General features: G+C 38.6%; 1 protein-coding gene across 1 annotated transcript in view; it reads right to left on the reverse strand.

Moving 5' to 3' along the window:
* Nucleotides 1-17,567, reverse strand: part of LOC144663830 (uncharacterized) — a 30,430-nt gene extending 12,863 nt beyond the window's left edge. The window contains exons 1-14 of the mRNA XM_078524893.1: nt 17,375-17,567; nt 16,218-17,154; nt 9,184-9,290; nt 8,773-8,866; nt 8,127-8,233; nt 7,480-7,573; nt 7,013-7,116; nt 6,798-6,883; nt 5,489-5,571; nt 3,911-3,976; nt 2,092-2,206; nt 1,415-1,474; nt 1,110-1,253; nt 233-286 (exon numbers count right to left, since the gene is read on the reverse strand). Of these exons, the coding sequence (XP_078381019.1) occupies nt 233-286; nt 1,110-1,253; nt 1,415-1,474; nt 2,092-2,206; nt 3,911-3,976; nt 5,489-5,571; nt 6,798-6,883; nt 7,013-7,116; nt 7,480-7,573; nt 8,127-8,233; nt 8,773-8,866; nt 9,184-9,290; nt 16,218-17,056 (1,953 nt within the window). The 5' untranslated portion in view covers nt 17,057-17,154; nt 17,375-17,567. The remainder of the gene's footprint in view (nt 1-232; nt 287-1,109; nt 1,254-1,414; nt 1,475-2,091; nt 2,207-3,910; nt 3,977-5,488; nt 5,572-6,797; nt 6,884-7,012; nt 7,117-7,479; nt 7,574-8,126; nt 8,234-8,772; nt 8,867-9,183; nt 9,291-16,217; nt 17,155-17,374) is intronic.
* Nucleotides 17,568-25,524: the final 7,957 nt, after the last annotated feature.

Raw genomic sequence — 25,524 nt, forward strand, 5'->3', positions numbered from 1 at the left:
CTTATGGGGATTGAAGATTAATGAGATCCAATACATGAATACCTCTTTTAACAATAGTCGCTGGATGTGTGACAACGTGCTTTTCCCCAGACAGAACGTTGCCACTCCAGCCTAGCAATGTCTGTCATTTTGCCTCGCAAGGCCATGACAACGAACCCGACAAGTGAGACCGTTAAACGCTCAACCTGAATCCGCTGTAAGTGAAATGTTTAGAAATAAAATCACAACTCACCTTCAAAAAGATTTCTGTATTTCGTTGGACTTTTTGTTCCTTTGCTTTCTTTGCCTAAAGAAAAACCATGGAAAAGTTTATGGGTGTGCTTTTAATGATAGAATTCTAGTCCTTTGCAGGTTATTCTCCACCCCAACATTTTGTCAGGCTACTCTGACAATTTGCTTATGTCCAATGTGAGAGTTGAGCAGAATGCAACGAGTTTGGCCAGTGCTTGAAGGTGAAATTCTTGATTTGGAGTCCAGGAACCAGTTGTTTAAAGACTAGATAACACTATCCACTGGTCAAATCACTGTCCAGTGGATAAATGTCAACAAAGCAAACTACATGTATGCTTTCCACTGGACAGTGATTTAACTGGTACAGTAAATGCTGTTATCATACATGGTAGTCACTAGCTGTCTTCTCATTGGCTAAGAGCCTACAGCTAATTCTGGGAATCAGCGCAACCTACAGATTAGTGAATAATCTGCTAGCAGATTATTCACTAATTTGTAGGTTGCGCGCGCAATGCATGATTTCCAAGAGCAATGTGTCAGGCATTTGGCGGCGAAGGAAATTTATAGTTCGTCGATTCGCTTTTTCAACCGCTTTTAAACTTTTCAGTGAGATTTTTCTGTTTACACTTTTATGTAAGAGAAACTGAACCCTAGATTAACGTTTAATCCTGGGTTAGTGTTAATCGGCTTTCGAACAACCCGGCACAGATCAGTATGCTTATCTGTGGGCCACTGCACTACCCTCAATATTTGTGTTGTAGAACAAAGAAATTATACTACTCGCTTTTGTTTACAGTCAACTACAAACTACTGAATTGCCCATAGAAGCAGTAAATCAAGGAATTAAAGACTTGGAATTAGATAACTTGGTCACCAACCTTGGTGACCAAGTCGTAGCACTTGGTTCGTCCAAGCATCATGTCATCATGTTTTTCTTTGTCGTCTACAGGTGCGACAAGACACTTCTGGCACTGATCTTCAGACGGCAGATGATTGACAACACCCAGTAACCATTCCACAACCTGAGTGAAACAGCAAATAAATTCAATACTGGAGATAAGCAAAATTTAACACTTGTCTGATTACTGTCTCTTCATCCAGTTGTGCATGAAAGCAAACAGATCACAAATATGTCATAATTTTATTATCGGCACTGTGAAACAAATCCAAAAATATATCAAACCTCTGCATGGCCATTCTTCATGGACGCAACAAGAGGAGTGTTGTTTCGCGAGTCAGTGGCCTGGAAATTGAAAAGCACAACATCAACAACACTAACATTTATAGATGTTAAGATGTGCTATCTGGGTATGTTTTCACTTGATAAATTATAAATGAGTTTGAGAAGCTACTCCACAATCTAAGAGTAAATATACGCTGTAGTATTTACAGTATTCACAACAATCTGTGAAGGGAGCGGAACAGGCTACTTGAATCCTACAACCACTGTAAACTTATGTAACATAAAAAAAGGTAAAGTCTGTGTCCGAGCCATGAGGCTCATACAGCCGGAGCTTATCCCAGTTTCCGTAGCATTAAGCGACTAGGAGTATTGCTACTCCCCCCTGGATGGGATGCTAGTCCATCGCAGGGTTACCCCCAGCAGTAAATTCGCCGGTACCCATTTGTACACCTGGGTGGAGAGAGGCACTGTGAGAGTAAAGTGTCTTGCCCAAGAACACAACGCAGCACCCCGGCCAGGCCTCGAACCCGGGCCGTTCGACTCGGAGTCGAGCACGCTAACCATTAGGCCACCGCGCCTTGCCAAACTTATGTAACATGTAACTACATAAATGTACAGCTGTACATGCAAAATGAGTACTTTTATATTAACAAAAGATCACTGGGAGCATTTGTCACCTCTGTGTCTGCTCCTTTTTCCAGAAGCTGTATAGCGATTTCTAGATGACCTTCCTTGCAAGACAGGTGAAATGGAGTACAGCCTTTTTTGGTATGACACTCCACATTTGCACTCCTAGTACAATAAATATTAAATAAATATTAAATTTATTAATACAAATGATAACATGTCGAGCTGAGCCACGCAATCAAATTCAGTACACACGAGCATGCACCATGTAAATCCAATAGACAGGTGTGCAAATCAATTTGCCAGAAAGTTTTTCTTCTTGCACGCGTTTTTGGCGCAGATTTAGAACTACACTTCCACTGGCAATGCTATAAAATAATTGGTTCATGCTTTTAGCTTTGCACTATCAAGTTGTGGTGCACTTGGGAAGTTTGGAGACCACGAAAGAAGCTAGATTTGCTCTCAGCTATCGCCTTGTGCATTTCTTACGCTTCTTTCATGCTCTCCAAATTTCCCGCATGCACCGTAACTCAAAAGTGCATGCAAAAGGATGAACCTATTGTTATTTAATATATATCAAGTGAAAGATCCAAAAGCAAAATATACAATTACCAAAGAAAATACAAAACAAAGAGCTGTGGATGAGGTCAGGACTGTCTGCAATAATTTTAGGACATGGAAAAGATTTAATGTCATATTAAATTTTAACCGTTATTCACTGAAGTGGAGGTGAATAGTAGTGGATATTTACCGAGCCATGAAGCAGCGAGCTAGGGGACCAAAACATCACTTTCGTTAAACAAAGCGACGTGCGAAGGCAGTTTGTTTCTCTTTAGCTACTTGGAGGTAAATAGTACTTTGCTAATCACCTGTGAGTCAGCGTGCACGGAAAGCACTATTCACCTCTGTGGTATATACTAATAACAATTATTCCACGAGCACGCATTGGATATGAGTTGTCTATAACTAACTAATATCCAACAAGTGCGAGTGGAATAACTGTTTTATTAAAAATACCCGAAGAATTGCAATATTTGAGCTTCCCAGCTGTTTTTGTTGACACATATTGGCTACCATATTAATGGTCAATGGTATATGAGCTCATATACCATTGCCTGTTAACCAGTCAAAACTCGGGAATTGCAATATACCATTGCTAATTTTAAATAATATTCTATGTACTCCTGTAAGACTGCAATACCCAATATTATTGGACCATAACTGATCAAAGAAAGATTTTCATTTACAAAGTTATTTCTTTTGAATCCAGTGTCAGATACTATCTAGTGCAAAAGTTCATAGAGTTTGAACTCTCTTGCAACCCAGAGTTATACATCATTCACTGGATTTTGGGGCGATTTTCTTTTTACACTGGGTGTGTACCTAAATTATGGTTACTTTTGGAAGGAAGCAAAAAAGGGGGGCAAGGGAGGGATGTCTGAGAGTGTACTCTCTATTTTAACAATCTGGTTCCCTCTGGAAGGGGTACATGTGGCAGTTATTTTGTAGCTGCAAGTAAGCTCAAAGAAATCTCCAACATCAGTACTTCTCTTACTTCACAGGGTGTTAACATCCCAACCCCTTCCTAAAATTCTCAAAAGCACTCCTAGCAAAAGTTCATGTACAGGTACAACATACATTTTTCATTAGACAAAACCAAAAATTTATGTACAGCCTGCCCACAGAAATACAGTAAAACAAATGGTTTTGGAAAAAAAAGTTTTTCCATAATTATACCGTTTATTTTTTTTATTACCGGTCTCTTATATTACAGCTGTACACTGTGTGTCATCAGAAACCCATGGGTTTCTGGCATCATGTATGCAAATTAACCCTGAAAGTCATATTTGATAACGAGCCTCAACCAACCTGCTCAGTAAAAGAGAGACCAGCTCAACATGACCTTTCTCCCCTGCTAAAGTCAAGGGGTTTTCTCTGCAAGAAAGAATAGTTTGAAATCATTTTCTGTATAAGAACTGTCATGGTTCCAAAAGGTACAGTACATGTATATCCATGCTAGGAAAGAAGTTATTTTCTCTCCTTCCCTAAAAATACCATAATATTCTCAGTGTGTATGTTGAGCCTTTTTGGGAGCCATGCAAACATTTCTTCAAACTCTTTTGTTTTGGACACAAAAGAAATATTACCAGCTGGTGTGTGTGTCAATTTTCAATGTGCAAATTTGCATAAAGTGAAATAAGTTACGCTTGCTTGTTTAACCTCAGTTCAAAAGTGTTGTTTTTTTTGTGTGTGTTTGTGATTCTGCGTCTGTTTGCTTTATAATAGTAGTTAGAGCTAGAGGTTTGTCACCCTTATCAATGGCGATAAGCCTTATTTTGGATTTTTTTATCCTTCAAGAACATTATCCTCCCTTAACTAACTAATGCCCGAAGAATTGCAATATTTGAGCTCCCCAGCTGTTTTTGTTGACACATATTGGCTACCATATTTATGGTCAATGGTATATGAGCTCATATACCATTGCCTGTTAATCAGTCAAAACTAGGGAATTGCAATATACCATTGCTAATTTTAAATAATATTCTATGTACTCCTGTAAGACTGCAATACCCAATATTATTGGACCATAACTGATCAAAGAAAGATTTTTTCATTTACAAAGTATTTTCTTTTGAATCCAGTGTCAGATACTATCTAGTGCAAAAGTTCATAGAGTTTGAACTCTCTTGCAACCCAGAATTATACATCATTCACTGGATTTTGGGGCGATTTTCTTTTCCAGAACATTATCCTCCCTTACTTGCCAAACACAGTCATGCCATCTGTTCAAATGGTTTAGTGGGATTAGAAAAATGGAATTAAAGCAAATAATTTAAGGAGGCTATGTCATACAACTTTAGGCAATTTCGGCAATGACCAACTGGTCATAGAATTGACTGAAATATCAGAATAATGGCTTAAAACTGTAGAAGAACTCAAAAGAAACACAGAAAAGCCAAAATGCGGCATGGATGGGCAAAATTCAACAAGATTAAAACGGATTGCGTTCCGGCAAACTTGAAAAACATCAGTCTGACTTTTTTCAAGTTTATCTCAATTTGTATGAAAGTGTCATTTACAATGCTCGAAAAAAAAGGGATGTGGTAGGTTTTTGGTTTTTGGGGGGGGGGACCTTGTTTGTTATGTGGCTGTGATTTTGCCAATAAAAGACTTTGCTCTGCCAATTTGAAGTTTAGAGCTCTTAATTAACAAAAATAAATAGACTGAATTAATTAAAATACCGTGACATATATGTAGCCCCTTCTAATACTATGCAGATGCTGAATACAAAAGGCTGTTTTTGTGAAGAGTGTTGTCCAAGCAGCCAACATCAAGACCCTTGTCAGGGTTGGGACACTGACCACTAAATCTGCAATCCTGTGCACTAACCATTAGGCCATTGCACCTCTTTAGCAAAGGCACATTTGACTGATCTGGTACACTAACCTGCTGTTTGGGAATGGTGCATTCACACTGGCTCCATAGTCCAACAACAGCTCTACCACATCCACATGATTTTCACGACAAGCCTGACGAAAAGGAACAATAATATTACCATCCATTGAGATGCGACTTCAGAAATCAAACACCCGCAGAAACGTTTCCAAGATTTCTGTCATTCGATGTTTGAAGGGGTTTCTAACAACATTTTCGAGCGAGTGATCACACAAAAGTGAACTGGTGATAAATAAATTTTATTCCGTGGCCAAAACTCCTTAAACTTTCTTTAACAGGTGCAGTTTAAACCCTTTAGTAGCTAAGTTGTCAAAAAGGGCTTTTTTCTGGCTAAACCGTCAGAACAAACAGCATAAAAATAAAAGGTACAAAACTTTTATGCTCAACGAGACGTAAAACGTATTGACACTGTCGGCTTTGTATAAAATTAGTTTTTCGTAAAGATCTGAAACTGTTTAGTTTCATTCGGTTTCTAAATGCAAAAGACATGAAATTGAAGTTACAGTCTCAAAAAAAATCTTAAAAATGTCTTTGCTGTGTAATAAAGTTAAATATTTTGACCAAGTTTCTGTAGTCTTCTGTCGGCATAGAATTTTTATTTATTGCTAGTTAAATTTCATGATCGCTCGTGCAAAACATCATTTCAATCTTTGATTGACGGAAATCTTGGAAACGTTTCTGTGGGTATTTTCATTTCTTTAGTGGCATATCAATGCAAACAACTTGGTAATTAATTTATTTTATTTATTTCAGATCTTAATCAAAATGTTGCCTGCAACTGTGGTAAGACATTAGCATGTGACCATTCAAATGAAATCTATTGAGTAGTGCTTTCATGTAGTTCTGTTCATTATGCTGTACAAGATGGTTATAACTTTAAGCCTATAGATAAAACCCTGGTGTGTGACCATTCAAATGAAAGCTATCGAGCAGTACTTTCATGTGGAACTGTTTATTATGCTGTACAAGGTGGTTCTAACTTTTAAGTCTGTGGATGAAACCCTAGCGCATGACTATTCAAATGAAAGCTACTGAGCAGTACTTTCATGCCATACTGTTTCATTATGCTGTTCAAGGATGTTCTAAATTTTAAGCCTGTGGAAGAAACACTGGTGTGTGATCATTCAAAAAAAAGCTACTGAGCAGTACTTTAATGAGGTACTGTTTATTATTATTAGCGACGTGACAGCACTGATTTAACTTTATTGGTTTAAAATTTTAAATAAAGAGTTTTTTTTTTTTTTTTTTATTAAAGCTAAAAAGGGGGGGTGTATCAAAGATAACTGGGCTTGTAAGATACCTGAAACAAGGGTGTGATGCCTGTTTTCGTTCTGCAGTCTCTGTTTGCAACATTTTCAAGGAGAAGTTCTGCAACATCTCGGTGACCTAAACAACAAAAATAAATCAATTTTATTTAAAGACCAGGTTCTTGTTGACAACAGCGGTTACCAGGATCAAATATCCTTCTTTCAAACAGCTGAGGTAACAGTTTGTATGAAAGTGATGAAGACCTACCTTTCCAACAGGCCATAAAGAGAGGACTTTGACCATAGTTATCAGGAAGTTCCACATCAGCACCATGCGCAAGTAACTGTTCAGCTACAGAGACATGACCCTCCCTGGAATTCAGTTAACAACAACTATCACTAACATTGTTCTTAAAGAAAATGTTTCTTTTTTGGGGGAGCGGCAAGGGGGCAAGGCAGGTGTGTGTGGGGGGGTCAATGTATGTTACCTTTTCGAGAGCAATATTTCAAGATCTGAAATGAGCAATTTACATATGAAGCTGAAAAGGTCTACAATATACATAACAAGCTTGTATTGCATAAATGTACTCTGTTGACCCTTGCATTAAACAAACTGAACTTGTAAGTGAGTAAGACTTCCAATAATTATTGTTATCATTCCATGCTTACATTTATATGTAAATAAATAGTGTCACAATAAAATACATGTAACATGAAATAAAGCCAAAAGCAGACCTTGTAGCTTCCATTAGAGGAGTACATCCAGTCTTGGTTTGATGATCTACTTTGGAGTTGTGTTTTAGAAGAAGATCAACCACATCAACATGACCTAATTGGAGAAGAAAGAGGAAGAAGAAACTCATGAATTGCTCCAAGTAAACATTGTACTTCAATTATCTCAGAAGTTGGTGATGCAATGATTGCAACATGTTTCCTTCACCACACAAAATAAATGAAAACATTAGCATAGAACAGGCTTCATACCGTTTTTCAAAAACAATTTTTCAGGACTTTTCCAGGCAATTTTCCAGGACTATTCAAGAGTCCGATTGATTTTTCCAGGACTCCAAAATTCACATTAACCCTTTCACCCCCAAGATCTCAAAAATTATTATTTCTCCTGACTGTCTGTACATTTCTTATAATGTTAGTTCTGAGAATTCATTTGTTACTTGAGTTTAACAAAGTTTCCAAAACTTTCCAGGACTTTCCAGTCCTGGAAAGTGCCACAATAAAATTCCAGGACTTTCCAGGTTTTCCAGGACCCGTATGAACCCTAACAGAAGCAGAACTATTTAAAATAATGTTTGATATACTTCTCGAAAAATGAACAACACCTTATCATAACATCATTTGAGACTTTTGTTTTATTTAGTCACTACCTTTCCAGCAGGCCAATGTTAGTGGTGTGTCATCATTACTTCCTGACGGTGTGTTTATTTCAGCTCCCTTATTTAGCAAAAGACGAGTGGTTTCTACATGACCCTCCCTGAAAATATAAGTGAAATACATTGGTAAATACATGTTCAGATTACAATCTGATGAGTTATTTCAACCATAGGAATATAGATATCTCAAAAAGCAAGCATAAGGGCCATCAAGGAGAATATCTACCCTAGGTCTCCACCCGTTTGGATCATGCACAGCGAGACTGTACAGAAAAGACCGAGGGCTGATATTTTCACAGTAGGGTGTGGTCCCAAACAAGCTTGGTTAAGAAAAAATTGTTACACAACTTCATAACATTGAAAAAGAGCCATAAAGACTTTACCCCAGTCAAATATTTAGACAATATCAGACTGGCAATAACATTCTGATTGGTTGAATTTAGATATTGGCTTATTGTCGCATAGCATTTAAAGAAAGTCCTGTCCGATAGCCTGGGTTAGTAGATTTTCCTGTTAGGCTACTGGATCTTATCCATAACTTGCCTGATAGACAAGTAACATTTTTGGACTTTTTGGTTGGCAGATGAAGTAAGGACACTGAGAAAGGCCTTCTAGCTAGCACTCAATGGTTCCAGCTTACCTTGAGGCTAACATCAGGGGAGTACAGCCAGCTTTGTTACGATGCTCAATATTTGACTTGTGCTCCAAGAGAAGCTCGACTACATTAGTATGACCTGAAAAAAGTTATTTACAACACAATCATTGACAAAGACAGTATTGACTGAAACAGAGCAAGCATTAATTGATTACATGCACTTAACCCTTTTTGCACCATGTGACAATAAGGCCCATAAAGTTTAACTACATCACAATATTTTCATAACTGACTCTGCCAAGAACTACAAGAACTACAATACCATGCATGTTTGGGCAAATATTTTTTAATAAAATATACAGTTGCAAATCAGAGTAAATTTTGTTACACATTATTATTATCACAATCAAACAGTTAGTTAAAAAAATATAAAATTTTTATTGGTGTCAACAGTACCTTTCCAGCAAGCCAGAGTAAGAGGAATGTTATTTTCACTTCCAGAGGGAACATTCACTTCAGCATTGCTATCAAGAATCAACTTGGCTACAGAATAATGACCCTCACTGAAAAGAATAAAACACCCATTAAAAACATGACTGAAATTATCTCTTTAGGCCAACTACTTATTTACCAGGGCTGGAAAAAAAAACTTGAATTCTAGCTTGCCTTTAAGACCAGCAGCTCTCAAATTTTGCTTGCACAGGACAGTCGCATGCTTCTCGCAGTTAACTTTTTTAAGATTTATTTGGCAGATGACTTGCCTGAGCCCTTGCCCATCTGGCCCCAGTTATTCAAGGGGTGGATAACTCTATCCACTGGATAAATCGCTATCCAGTGGATAACTATCATACAAACCTACTTCACTATCCACCAGATATAGAGGATATTACATGGTTGCGCGGAGATATGAAATTTATCTTCGAGTGTTCAAATCTATATCTCACGAGTGAGCGCAGCGAACGAGTGAGATATCGGTTTTGAACACGAGAAGATAAATTTCATATCTCCAAGCAACCATGTTGAAGATGTTTCGACTTAATATCGATAAACTTTGGCTCATTGAGCTATAAAACGTGGCAAACTGCGAGATGATTGGTCAAAAATGATATCCACACATGTGTGGATACCATTGATATCCACACATGTGTGGATACCATTTTTCTCGATTTGCTACCACTCGCTAAAGCACTGCATTCTATATAATAAAGTGATTTATCCAGTGGATAGCGATATCCACCCTTTAAACAACTGGGGCCAGGCAAGTGAGAATGAAAAGTTACAGGTACTTGTGCAGCAGGAGAGTTTACTTGTTGCAGACAACTGGACAGAACCTTTTTTGAAGCATGTCACCCCTCACACCCCAAAATGTAAATACTGGTATAGTCTATTACCGTTACATAATAATTTTTTATTAGTAAGATTGGCTTTACTAATGACCAAAGAAAACCTTTTAATAAGAACAAAAAATTCAGATTAAAAATGAAATGCACAAAACATTCTCTGAAAGATTTATCATTCTAATAGTCAGCCATGCCTTTGTTTCCATTTTTACACATGAGATTTTCAGTATTATATTTTTTTATGCAGAGTCTGTCTCATGAAATAGATCACTGTGAAACTGCTAGAGGTAATTAAACAGACTTACAGCAATGCAATAAGATTTTTCTTCGCCATACAGTTTTCATGATTTTAATGGCAGCAAAAATGGCAGAGGCTCACTAGTGTACTTTAATCAATAATCCCACAAATTTATTACAGTGTGTATTTAATAATATTTACTGCTAGATCAGATACATCTACTCTGAACAGTTCTAGGAATAGGAGTTTGAAATTGCAGGTTTGTGTTTACAAACAGAAAGTTTATCTTTCAATTATGATTGCTGTTATTCAGATTTTTAATGTCACTCTGATCTGAGGAAACAGAATAAAAAAGTCTCACTTTACAATAATGACATTGGTATTACAGTTGAGAAACTTTCATTCTAGATACCATAATGGTTACAGATTAATTCACACTTCTTTGCATATATATACTGTAAAAGATAAAACAATGCACTGCATCTGATGTTGCAAAATAGTGCAAGTTGGCAATTATGGATGCAAAGTTATACACAAAGATATTATATTTAAAACAATTCTAGGCCCAGAAAAAAATAAAAAAGTTCTCAAGAAGTTTTCCATAACTGAAATATGACAAGCTTCAGACACTAAAGTAAATGCAATTTGAGATTAGCACGTCTTTGTTTTAAAAAGGATTAATAAAAATAGTGTTGTTGCTATGGCAAACAATAGCAACACAGCACTAGGTGTTTTCTGTTATCTAAATCACAAATCTTAATTTTATTTATTTTGTAACAAGAAAGACTTGAAAATAAAGATCATGTTTTTTTGTCACACTAGAACAATGTCATCCATGTGTAAAAATTGGATTTTTTTTAAGAGAAATCTCTTCAGCATAATTACTAATAAATCAAAAATGTGAAACAGACTAAAATGGGTGTGAAAAAATATTATGCATAACCACTTTCATGTATTAAGCCCAAAACAAACAGTATTCTAAAAATGCAAATGAAATTTAGCTCTGTGATAAACTTTTCATCATAGATTCACATAGATTTTAAAATCACAATAATACAAGATCTACCAAGGACCAAACTATTATTCAATTAACTTTCTCTTTTGTAAAGAACCTTTTATTTGTAACAGCATTGAGGCTCTGAAGGACCAACAATTTAGAAACATGCAAAGGATGTGACCAGGGTTGACATTTGGGAACAAATTTAATTATTTTGCCCTTTGTTGTGAAAATTTAATGTTAAACGGCATGTACAGCAAGCATTATGCATGAAGTGATTTACTGCAATACCACCTTGCTTTCAAGAATGTTTTGAGCACTTTTCAGGCAAAAATAATCCGAAGATTGGAGAATGTTCAGATCCTACTGTACCTCAAAATAGACATTCTTATAAGTTGAATAAGAATGTGGAGAATAGTTAAAGGGACATGGTCAGCGTTTACAATTTGAAAAAAGTCCACCTTAACCCGAAATCAAAATACGCGTAGAGAACCTTCAGAAATCTGCTTCAATCTTCTCAATGTTTTTTTTTTCTTCTAAATTTTCCCATTTAGTGAAACACTAAGAAGATTGAAGCAGATTTCTGAAGGTTTGTTTTGAAAAAAGTCCACAGTGGTCTTTTTTCAAAACGTGAAAACTAGTGTCCAGGTCAGCGCGGTAAGAACCCTGACCATGTCCCTTTAAAAAAGAGTGTAGTTAAGTACTGTCTTATAGATTCAGTTTTATTACAAAGACAGTGTTTTCCAGTGTGTAAAATGCACCACTTATGTCTTAAATGCTGTATTAAAGCAAGTATTTTTAAGAGTCATAACAAAACATTAGGTGCATAACATGTGTACACAAGCATTACATAAAATTAAAACTGTACATGTAAATTAAATTTATCCACCTTAAATCATCAGATCCTTTTATCAAACAAATCTTGGCATTCTGAGATTAGTGAAGGTCAAATTTTGAGGCTGATTTTAAAGATGGAAAAGGTACTAAACTTTTTCCTTCAAAAGATAATAAATGGCCATGCTAACAGGAACATCTTCACCGTATGGGAAACATTACTCTTTGACTTGCAACAGCTTATGTAATTTACAACAAAGATACATAACCACTTTCTTTATAAACTGCAAAAGGAATGGTACATGTAGCTTTTAGTTTTCTGTAGATTTGTACTACCTAGACATTCAGTTATTTCTGAAAAGAAAGATTTAATGGGTATTACACATGAACTCTCACTGTTCAATCCACGGTTTTTCGCTACTGTGACTCATCTAAGTCAACCTTTGAGGAAACAAATGTACACTTCAACGGGTTCCAAAGATCACATATAAGTTTTGAATGGTAGATTTCCATCCATTTTCTTTCACTTTTTTAAGGTTCATTGATTTTCATTATAATTATGATTGACAGCAAAGAGAAACACTCTTTTAATCACTTAAAATAATTCATATTAACATGCATTCATCATGATTCCATTAAGATTAATTCAAATTGCTTTATGTCATTGCAAGTATCAGTCTTATGCAAGATCCAATTTATATTGTATGTGGGACTGTTAAATGATGCAATTGTTTCACTTTTTTCACCATGAATTTAAAGGGCTTGTGCCACGGCTAAGTTAAGTCTATTAATCATTTTTATTAAGTTTTGCCAAAATTAATACTCTCTATGAAACTTGATGTTGGCAAAGAAATTACTTTAATTTATAGATCATTACAAATAAAATTAAGAAGTCTCCCAGGCATCATAATTAAAAGTCAAAAACAAACAAGATTAACTTTTGCAACTGTTCAGCCTAGCAGTTTTTCAAAAACCATATCAAAAACCTCCTTTAAATCTTCTTCAATTTCTTATCATCCAAAAGGGAAAAGACGGGGGGGGGGGGAACCTCGAGCCATGCGGCCCATACTACTAGCATTAAGCGGCTAGGAATATTTATACTCCCCCCTGAATGGGAGGCTAGTCCATCGCAGCGTTCCCCCCGGCATTATGTCGCCGGTACCCATTTAAATACACCTAGGTGGAGAGAGGCAGTTTGAGAGTAAAGTGTCTTGCCCAAGAACACAACGTTGTGCCCCGACCAGGGCTCGAACTCGGACCGCTCGATCCGGAGTACGGCACACACTAACCATTAGGCCACCACGCCTCCCATAATCCAAACCTTCTTTGTATTTGCTACATGATTGAAATGTTCCTTCGCTGTTTTTAAGTTGCTGTATTTTTATATTTCACTCAATTTTGTGGCCATTTTCTTATGTCTAAAATTTGGCTAAAATTCATGACACACTTCTTTCAATGATTTGTCTTGGTTATGTAAAGAATCATTTAGCCAGCACATTAGTTATAAAACCAGGAAAATGCTTGGAGTTCAATTTAGCATGAAAATACAAAGGCCTAAACAAACACAGCAGGATAAGCATGGGGACTATTGAATTGATAGCTTTTAGCAATTAAAGTTGAAATTTAATTTTAATTCTTTTTATAAAAAAATCAATCTTCAAGATTTTTTTTTAAATAGAATTTTTAGTGTTAGCTAAAAAATACAAAATTTCACAAAAAAAATTCAAAACTTCACACAAAAATAAACTGATAACCATTAACGCTTAATATATTAGCAATAGTCACTTAGAAAAATATTGACTTAACAAAATAAATCCTTCTTTTGTCAAACTTGAAGAGGGAGAAATATAATTTGGGGCTAAAAGTCCCAGTTAAATTTTGGGAACCAATCAGATCCTTCATGTATCAATATTAAACCTCTGTAATTAATGCAAATGAAACACTACATGTAAAACCCTGTTTTAAAATTTATCCATATCAATGAATTTTGAATCTGGAAAAAAAAAATAATTGGCGGTGTGTCCTATTGTATCACACTTTTGAAGCAAAGAGATCACTTGTTATACCAAAACCTTTTTTTTAAATTTCAATTTGCGAAGGTTGTTATTGTCAACTTTATCATGACATAGCATAAATTAAAAGGTTCCTAAAAGATGGTGTCTGAATTGTGCATTAACGTCATCCTCGATCCACAAAACATGACAGGCGTTTATACTACTGTGTTTTGTGGCACCGTGATATTATTTTGTGGTTTAGAGGTCTGATTTGTTAAAATATTTAAATGATAATTTAGCGCATTCAATGAGCACCAATGACCGTTGAAAATCATCAAAGCTACTTAACTCTACTTTGCCCAGAGAAGTCAGCTAATTAAAGATTCTTTCAAGCAGTGGGTTTATACTTTACTCAGACCAACTGCCTACTTCAAATTTTATTCAAACGCTTGATAATTTTGGGGCCTTGTCTTTAGTTCTAAAATCAAAGATCACTGTTCTAGTGGAAATGATGCAACACAAAAGCTGTATCATAAAACATATAAAAAAAAACTGTAACTTTGTTTTAGTATGCTACAAGGCATACAGGGAAGTAAAGGAGGGTTTGTCAAGCAGCTTGTGTTTTTTACCACACTGTTTCCCTCACTTCCCTAAACACTTTATATAAGAATAAAGCACAGGCAAGTTGTTCTTTATCTGTTAAGTGATGCATGGCTTAAACTTCTATTTACACTTCATGATATAGCTTTCTCATCCTGTAAACTTTAAAACTTTATATTCTTGTATTGCTGTGATAACATTGGTTTTGTTAGCCAACCTGAGCACATGGAATATCCTTTTTACTAGACAGTTTAGTGATTTTCATCTGACCCAGGGATGTCGCTAAGGGCCGGCTGCCAGCTAATTTAACTGGCTGAATAGAACTTAAATCCGGCTGAATTTTCACATGAAAACAAAGACTTACGTAAACTTTTAGAGCTGCTTGGACCAGAAAAGCCAGCTGGGCTTGCTGATGAGCCAGCCTAGTGTTTTCTTAGCTTCATCCCTGCTGACCTCATCAAAATTCTAAAATCTGAACTGTTTGTTGAACAAGTCCACTCTTTATATATACTTGAGAAATAAATACAGTTATCTCTGTGCAAAGTTCAGTGGTTACTGGGGTGTTTCAATACTTCAGTATCTCAAAGAGAAAAGATCAACAAAACATTTCTGAACTGTATATGGCATATTTTTATGCCATTTTGAAATTTTCAGATGAGATAATGTTTAGAGGTGATCTATAAAGAAACTTGAAGTGAAACTTCAGGATATTGACTTCACTTCTGTAAGATGTTATAATTGTCATATTGGTGTCCAAAATGTTCAATTACACTAGCATGGCGGCTGCATTTTGTGTATGGGTATAAAGAGTTTTGCAACCACTGTAAAAAAAAAACAATAATAATGCTATACATGTATAATTTTTATCTGAAGTCAGTTTTATATGTTGAAGTTCAGTTTTTACCCTTGGTTAAATTTGGTATTTTTTCTATTGTTCTAGCGCATGGTAATATATGATAATGAATTTAAAAAAAACAACAAAGGAATACCAGATTGTACCAACGGTAAAACTGAACCACAAACATAAACATGTGCCTCTTTTCTCTTGTTTATGACAAATTGCAAAACATTTGTCAACTTATAATTCCAAGGTTTGTGTTTTTGACAAAGACCATTTTCAGAAAAGAGAATTGATGGCTGAAAAAAATGACTTCAATAATGTTTTATCACAAATATCAAAAAACAAAATTATTTACAAGTGGTAAGGACTTAAGGAAAGGTACAGGTATGCAATTTATATCACTCTGCCGTGTTCCTTGAAGATAAAAGAACACACAGGAAATTTTGGATATTGTGAAATCTTAAAAAAACAAACATTAATTTTAGCTTAGAACGCAACAATTTATGTCAACGTTACATTTCACTATCTGGATATTTCATGACCCCTTCGATGCCAGTACCTGATTCTATACCACTCGAAGGCTTCCTGGCCAATTAAAAGGGATTATAAATCTATTTTTGTATTATACATTCTAAGGTCTACATACCGTGCGGCCAGCATAAGGGGAGTGCAACCATCCTTTGTGCGATGCTCTATATTGGATTTAAACTCCAGCAGAAGTTTCACGACATCATGGTGACCCTTCCAACACGCACTTGTCAACGGAATATCGTTGTTACTCCCACTTGGAACGTTGACCTTGGCCTTTCTCTCAAGTAACTTCCGTGCGACATCCGTGTGACCCCCAAGCGCAGCAAACATGAGTGGCGTGAAACCCTCCTTTGTGCGGTGTTCGATATTGGCACTCCTTTCCAGAAGGAGCTCAACGACGTCACAGTGCCCCTTCCAACAAGCAAAAGTAAGGGGGCTGTCCTTGTTGCTATCCGACTCAACATTTATCTCTGCGCCGTGATCAAGCAACATGGCCGCCACTTTCACGTGACCGGCCAATGCTGCGAACATTAGTGCCGTACAACCATCTTTGGTGCGGTGTTCCACATCAGATGTCCTTTCCAACAACAGCTCCACAATAGCCTCGTTGCCAAGGGTGCAGGCCCACGTAAGGGCACTATCAGAGGTGGTCTCGGTGGGGGCATCGATGTTAGCGTTATGGTCCAACAAATAACGTGCCACATCAACGTGTCCCTGGCTGCACGCCTCTAACAACGGTGTATTGCCAGCCTTGTTTCGATAATCAACATGCGCTCCACTTTCCAACAACAACTCCACGATGTCGAGTTTGCCTTGCCGACATGCCAAACTCATCATTTCATCCAAGCTCACATCCGCTTCAGCGACTGAACGGAAAACAGGGTCCGTTTCGTCAATAATACCAGCTTCGATGCCTTCATCGTTGTCTTCGTCGCCAGAACTCATCGTCCACATGAAACGATGAGCGAGTTTTCGTCAAAACGTAATACCTTGTGTTGAGAAAGTGAGCACCCGTCGAGATTTAGTTTCGACTATGAAATTTCATTCTGGCACTGCGAAGTTTAGAGTAAAAATCACACATATTAGAGAAACAACGCTACTGGCCAGAAAGGCTAAAAAATCAACTGTAGAAACCAAAGCACTGTACTGCCTCTTTCTTTGTCTGAACTTTTCAATTTTCTTCTCCTGGGAACAGTTGTATTTAAATTATGAACAGAACCTCGACTACCATACAACTTAATAATTCAAGAATAAAATTGAAACTCCCCTTACCTTGGCGAAATTCAGCGGCCAAGGGAGGCCACACTTATGGAGATTTGACGTGGCGAGTTACGGCAAAAAGACGGGTTCCTCATCAACGGAACAGTGGAAGTTTTCCCGTCGAAAATTCTCTCTTTACCTTTCACAAATTGTTCGCTCTCTCTGGCCGGTGCAGCGCGCAGGGTCAGGATAACACATGCACATTTAGAGCTTAGTGACCGCGCCAGCTGCCTCAGAACCGTGTTGTGTTGTGGTCTGAAAAAATAGCGTAATTTTACATTGCTACGTAACCTCTTCGCTTCGCGTCATTTAATTAAATTTACAGTTTTATTCAATTATACCTCTTTTTCAGTCGTTTCTCTTTCGGTATTTGCGTTTATCGCTTCTAAAAAAATTCGTATTCAACAACACAACCTGACAAACTGCAAGTTTTAAACTTTATCCGGTATATAAAGACCTATAAAGGTTATCTATCTACAAACAGCTATTTGAGATGACAACAATTTTTGAAAACAGTAAATAGGGCACGTATGATAGAGGAATATTTAGCTAAAGGGCTTGGCTCGGTATATGCCAATAATCACCCTGTCCAATTTCACGGAACAATACCCTGTGAGCATCATGTTACGAACTGTAAAATCACGCTAAAATCCCGGGCCTGACATCTCTCACGATTTTCGACGATTTCACCAAAAGTTTCGTGGGGTTGCCCTATTCTTATTCTCTCACGACAAGATCTACAGAAACTATATTAAAATCCATTGATGACCATTGAATTATCTATCAGGAAAAATTCTGAGAAATAATTAATCTCAACCTCGTCCCCAGGGCGCTTTTCGACGAGGTTGAACTGGGTTGAATTAATCCGTGAACGACTAGAATTTCATTCTTTTTAGTCTCAGCAGATCGGCAGTCACAAATATAAAGGAACGTTTTTGTGTCAACATGATTACCGCGCCTCAATTCTGTTTGACTTTTAAACACAAAATAAAAGAAGAAGAAGAAAGACCTCAGGGCAATGCGGCATAACTGAACCAATGACGAAAAGATCTTTTTGCCGATTATTCTTAGCATGAACCGGGGCAAATAACAATGTGAGAGCATTTTGTATTTGGATACTACTTATTTTTTTTATTATTATTATTTCTTTTAAAATCGAGGAGTTCGAGGAACGGGAGTAAAATTGCTGTGATCGACAGAGGGAAGGGCCTTTTCTGTCAAAAATGGTCAAAAACCCCTACCGAGGTGGGAGTGGCTGGAGACCGGATCGGGCAGTGCGGGTCCGAGAAGCTTGTCCCAGGCGTTCGGTTAGTTGTGCAGCGCGAAAAACGGCGTTGCTCCCCCCAAGTGGGGGGGGGGGTACTCCGACTTGTAAATGACGGGGATGATCGAATGAAGGCAAAACCCAGGACCCAAAAAAATCCCTAAGTCTTCCGACATTACCCAAAAAAATCCCTGGACCAAAAATAACCCCTAAAAAAAATCCCTTGTCAAATTACTCCTTAAAAAAAGGAGGAGCAATAACGCTCGCGTTTGATTATTCATCATACCAGAAATACGCCAAGTTTGTTTCAGGAGCCCATGTTTGTTTTTAATACCCTAAAAGATCCTCTATTTGAATCAAGTCACCTAAAAAAAAATACTTGCCAAATCTCCTTACCCAAAAAAATCCCAGAATCGACAATTTGAAACCCAAAAAATCCTTCGATCATCTCCGTCATTTACAAGCCGGAGTACCGCCCCCCCGCCCCCCCACCCACCCCTGGGTTGCTCCCCAACTAACCAAACGCCTGGAACAGGCTAGGGTTTGAGCGCCGCGCAGGATTACTGTGTTAATGTACTACTGGTCAAGCTGGCTTGATGTTGAACAACCTCGTTCCCAGGATCTTTCTCTTCCCGCCCCCTTGGATGTTGAACTCAAAGTTCACAAACTGGAGTCATGGGATATTTAGTATTCATTCGTGGCAGAGAGATCGCCAGATTGTCTCTTTAAGGTCGACTCGCCCATTGTGGACTTTTTATGTCAAAAGGCAAGTAATATACGAGGGGTCCTTTTTCTTCCGTCCGTCAAAGGCTATATTTTGTTTCAAAGGTCAACAAGTTAAAATTAAACCGTTAAATGTCGACAAATGAGGGTAATTTTTTTCGGGGATGTCAATGGGATTATGTTTCAAAGGGGCCATAAATAGGGCCCCATTGTATTGGATAAAAACAGGGCTCCTGATAAAAATAAAACCGTCAACTCATTGTCATTAAAGGGGCTCAATGCTAATCAAGGGTCCAACTCGGACACAAAATGCTGAAGACGCCGTGACAAACGAGAATATTTTTTTCGGGGGGTGTCCGCAATGGGGTTACGTTTTAAAGCGTCAAAATTAAGGTCCCATTGGATGGAAAAGAAACCGTCAACTCACTGTCATAAGAGGGTCTTATACTCGGAAAAAATTTCTGCTATCATTTCAAAACGTCGAGGTCGCCCCTCCCTCTTACCCTCCTACTCAGACATGTATATGCGCATAACGACTGTAGCTTCGCCCAGTTTTGAGAAGACGAGGACCTGATTCTCTTTCACGGCCTTTGTGTGCTTTCCGTGCTTTTCAAAAGCTCAACACATCGTTATTTATATTTCGCATTAAAATTTGGAGCAGCCTTTATATTAGAAGTCAAAACACATGTGTGATCCATCTTGTCAGATCATTTAGTATAATCGTGCTTCGCTTGCCCCACTCTTACGGGATTATAGACTGTGAGAAAGAGATAACATGACCACCTATCAAGGTGATTTATATACAATATTTGGAAGTTTGGCGAATTTTGGTTCAGTAGCGGGATCTTATATGTTTTGCAATGTGGAAAGGTCGCTTTTTTCTGGGGAAATTGCGTGTAACTCACTCGTGACGCCTTGCTATCTTGTTCTAATTGTTCTATTGTACCTTGGCTCAAATCGGTGTATTTTTAGAAATCATGCAAAACAACAACATCTCTAAAAATGCCCTGGCTTTCAAACGGTTTTCTTGCCTTTTTCGGAGTTGAAACACTTAAAATGGTCTCACAGTGCAAAAAAAAAAAAAATGAAAAACAAACATAATAGCATCACGACGGCTTGTAGATTTTCACACGCCAAGCCGCTAAAGCCACTAAAGAAAAATAACACAGATTCTTTCGTATTTAATTTCTAAACATGCAAAACCAAAAATTTAAAGACGTCACTAGATTACGTTTGCACAAAAAAGTGATATTGGTAAAACAGAATCCCGATCTCTCCAACTCGCGGTTTCTCGAAACTCCCGTCTCCCGATGTCTCGAACCAATTTTCGTATCCCTTGGATAGTACTTTTCTGATTTTATCCCCGATTTTTTGAAGCAATTTTTGTTTTCCCTGGAGGTTTGAGAATTCGGAATTTCACTATCAAGTTTGAAGCAAGGTCTTAAAATTCGTCCTTTTATTATAGTTCCTTGTCGGGAGTCTTTTACTTTTTCCGTGTTATTGCGTTTTCGCGAGAAATTTTTATTTTCGTTGATGACAGCATACAAAGTGAACGCAAGTGATTGAAAAAGAATCTTTGACATGCAGTTTAGTGATTTAAATATCTTAAAATATCTTAATAACAGTACAATCAAGCTAAGATTCTTAAAATTATCTATCAAGTACGTTTCGAGTCATCAATAAAGACTGAGGAAAAGTAAAACCTATTTATTTATTTATTCAATCTACATTATTTAGATTCATGAGAAACTAACTGAGGACACAAAAGAAATTAAGATTATTCCACAAAAGTTTTAGGTTAAAAATAGACTAGAATCAAAAGCGAAATTAAAACTGTTCGTATATTTACAGTGTACAAGCTAAGATTTCAAGAGAATCGTAGCCTGGTTGTAAAGAAGTAAGTTTGTTTCGAGTTATCAAATATAAGACTATTTAAGTTAAGTACACCTTTATTAAGTGTCAATTAATTTATTTAGATTCATTGAGACTAACTGGGGCACTTCTACAAAGAAATTAAAATTATTTGAAATGTTTAAAGGGACCGTGTCACGGATTTTAGCCAAACTTAGGCATAGCAAAACGCCATCAAATTCGTTTGAATATATAAAATAACCTCTTAAAACAGCGCAGGAATACTTAAATAACACACCAAATGCAAAAGAAGGTACGGATGCATATGGCCAATAGTGTCGAAGATTGAAAGATATTGCGATATGGGTTTTGAAATATGGTCTGGCGGAACGGTTTTCAAAGTTAATCTTGTCTGCTTGTAGATATATTTGGCTTCAGTGAAGTTGTGGTTTTGCCATTTAGAATCATAAAATTAATTTCATTGCAAACATTAAGTTTCATAGTCTTCATAGCGAATATTGACAAAATTTAATAACATAAAATTAACTTAGCCGTGACACAGTTCCTTTAATTGAAGTTTAAAATAAACTATAATACAATATTATAAAATTGAAATTAAAACCGCAAAAAGACCATGGAACAATCTCCAAATTTGACTAAGAACGCCACGACTGCCGGAGAACGATGAATCAATTAGGGCTCTAAAAAACTACAGTACATGAACATTTCAGTGACTAGCTCATCCACATTATTTATATTGCTTGAGTAGTCATATGGGTTAACATAGATCCTAAAACCTCGCTTTCATGTTGCATATATAATGAGGGATGACGTCATCCGAGTTGGACCGGAAGTGAAAAGACCGGAAGTAACCTAATTTGCATAAAATGCGCGAAAAGGGTATCGGCAGTAGCCAATCAGATTGCAGGAGTATTGGAATGGACCAATCACAGAGCAGCATGTCTGCGCATGCGTAAACGGTCAAACCACGTGACTTAGGGGGGTGATGACGTAATAGGAGTCGGTCCCAGGGTCGTCCGAGTGTCGGTCCCAGTCCCCGGACGGTGGGAATAAACTCGGCCCCAGTCCGCGCGGAAAAAACAGAAAATAGGTGTAAAATACCAATCACAGAGCAGCAGTGGTGCGCATGCGTTGAGAGAGAAAATCACGTGACAGAAGGGTGATGACGTAATAGGAGTCGGTCCCAGGGTCGTCCGAGTGTCGGTCCCAGTCCCCGGACGGTCGAAAAGCGCTCGCCTCAGTCCCCCTCGGAAAAAATCCGAAAATAGGTGTAAATAGGCGTAAAAGGAAAAACCACGTGACTTAGGGTGTGATGACGTCATAGGAGTCGGTCCCAGGGTGTTTGGAGTGTCGGTCCCAGGCCCCGGACGGTGAAAATGAACTCGGTCCCAGTCCCCGCGCGAAAAAGAAAAACGACAAGACAAGAAAATAGGCGTAAAAGGGAAAACCACGTGACTTAGGGGTGTGATGACGTCATAGGAGTCGGTCCCAGGGTCCTTGGAGTGTCGGTCCCAGTCCCCGAACGGTTAGAATGACCTTGGTCCCAGTCCTCGCGCGGAAAAAAAACGACAAGACAAGAAAATAGGTGTAAAAACAGGTTTTTTTTAATAACAGGTTTTTTCTGTTAAGGTACAAGACACTAAAAAACGGTAACAAGTGGTCCTAAAGCCCCGGTAGTGTAACGGGTATCACTCCTGCCGCTGAGGTAGGCAATCGAGGTTCGAGTCCTCGCTGGGGATATTTTTTTTATTCCTTGTGTCAATGTTCACTAAGCCCTAGTGGCCGCGCACCCTGGGAATGAACGTGTACAAAGTTAGCAAGACCACCATCCTATAGATATGGTTCACAAAGTGCCATACTGTCCTTGTGGTATCTGGAACTCAATACTTTGCACTAAACGCATGCGCAGATGAGGCTACATTGCTTTTTCTAGGTCGGCGATTCTGAAAAAACGCAGGCTTGTCAAGCTATTTTTTAAAAAATCACGTGAGAGAGGGGGGATGGGGGTATCCCCCTTTCTCGGGTGTAGTGGGAACGAGTACGAGAGTTTTGTTTGTTTGCTCAAGTCGGTGATCGAATGCACATACGACAACATGTAAACGTTTAACCACGTCTTTATTGTGTTCAACAACATTAAAGTTTCAACTTTTTCTTGGCTTGCATGATTCGTTTGACAATGCGTTCCGTCATGGTTTTACTTCCAGGTAATTTGTTGATGGCTTTAATCATTTTCTCGTCGGCTTTCCACTTGTCCCTTAGATTCTTGGCGTGACTGTAATCGATGTCGTGCTGTTTGGCGATCTTGTCTAATCGATTGATGCCCGGGTCCCCGCGTTTCAATCGCTTTGCCAATTTGGTTCCGGGACCCATGTACTGATAACCGGGCCAGTGAAATTCGATTCCAGTCTTCCCGAGCCACTTCTGAATGTCGATCCCACGTCCGCGTTGTCGTCGCCGTGTCGTCTTTTTTTCAGTCCTCTTCTTCTTGGTCTTCGTCATACTCCAATTTTCGTCTCAACTTTTTGCCTTTGGCCCAATCTTCCCAACCGGGTAATGGTTTCAGTTTTTCGGCTTCCGTTTTTCGCACAGCTGGCTTTTTCCTCGTCTTTAGTTTCTCTTCTAAACTCTTGAATCTCTCTGCCAATGTCGGTTTGCCCGCAGGTGCCGTTTTTGCTTTCCTTGTCGCCTTCGGAGTGACTGTGGGAGGTGATTTCTTGGCACTCCCTTTTATGAGTTGTTTCAACATGGTCTCCACGGGTCCCGTCACCAAACCTACATTCTCCAACTCCTCCTCCTCCTCCTCCGCTTCTTCGCCCGGCCGTCTGGCTGTTACTCCTCCCATGGGAAATTGACGTATCCGTTTGGTCAAACGAGCCCGTTCGCGAGCGAGAGGTTTCACTCGTGCCACGGCGATACCGTCGGGAACGGATTTATCTTTTAACAGCAAGTGACTTTCGGCTGCTATGCGAGCCGCTTTGTTCAACAATGCATTGTCCGTGATTTCGCCTTTGTAATATTGCACCAAACGATTCAAGTCTTTAGCGGGAACCATCACGACTTCCTCGGTCATCTTTGAAGTATTCTTCCAACAAGCTTTCGTAACACCCTTGCCAGTAACGAACTTCCTCTTCTAACTTGTCTATGCGCCTTTTCAAGTCGCTTCTCGATGTACACTTGTCAATACACTCCTTGCACAGTACTAGGGTCTTTCCTTCCGGAGTCTCTTGCCTCTCTCGAATGCAATCTTCGCACTCTGCGTCGTATTTTAAAGCCAAATAGTCATGATTGACGCGGGCGTAGGCTTTGTGCCAATGGTCTGCTCTCTTTTCCCACTCTGCTTCTCTGTCCGCCGATTCGCGTAACATTTTCATCATTGTCTGGAGGGTGTTTTGCAGAGACATGCTTGGTAGATCTGTTGCAGTCCTTTCCAAAACCCACTACCCTTCTGTGACAGGAGACCTTCTCGCCTTCTCTTCAACGAGTTTCTGCGCTTACCCAGTTCGCGCAAGACCTTCTTATATCGTCGCAGCTTGGCGGTGATCGGTGGACTGAGCGGAATGCGGTTCTTGAGCAAATTCAATACCATCTCACTCACGGCGTTGATCTGATCGGCGTTGGCGTGCTGTAACATCTCTTCTCGCTTGAACCGATTGGCTTCTCTCAGAATGCTCTCCAAGAACGGACGCTGTCGACGTAATCGATTCATACTTCCTACGGGGCTGGACGTCGGTTGTAACTACCGGTGACGCCCTTTGCCCCCATCCTCTTATAGCGTTTGTCCTTTCCCAATTTATAACCCAACTTGCCGGCAAACTTGAGTATGTCCAATAAACCCTCTCCTCTCCACACGGGTCCTCTTTTAGGTTGTTTTCGTCTTCTCCTTACTATCTTTCTTCTTCGCACCATCTTGTCACAGAATGCAGTCTGTTGTAACTACCGGTGACGCCCAATGCCCCCATCCTCTTATAGTGTTTTTATCTCTTTTTCTTTCGAGTGGCTGCATCCAAGGCTTTCTTCGCACCCCAACCTGCAGCACCCGATGCAGCACCCAAAGCGATTGCTTTTCCACCCGCGATCAAAGCTGGTATCAAGGCTGCTAAGGGTAAAATACCACCCTTCTGTCCTATTCTTCTCCTGCCAGCACGTCTCCGCCTTTGCGTCACACGTTTCTTTCTCCTCATGTTCCTATCGTCGTCGCGGTCTACGTCTATAATGATTTACATTATCCATTATCCCTTTAAATCCTTGACTGGCCAATTTACCACCCAACGTAAAGAATGTGGGTGAAGGACCCGAGAGAAAC

The sequence above is a fragment of the Oculina patagonica genome, chromosome 8, assembly GCF_052425735.1.
Source record: "Oculina patagonica isolate OP01 chromosome 8, crgOcupat, whole genome shotgun sequence".
Classification (NCBI taxonomy): domain Eukaryota; kingdom Metazoa; phylum Cnidaria; class Anthozoa; order Scleractinia; family Oculinidae; genus Oculina; species Oculina patagonica.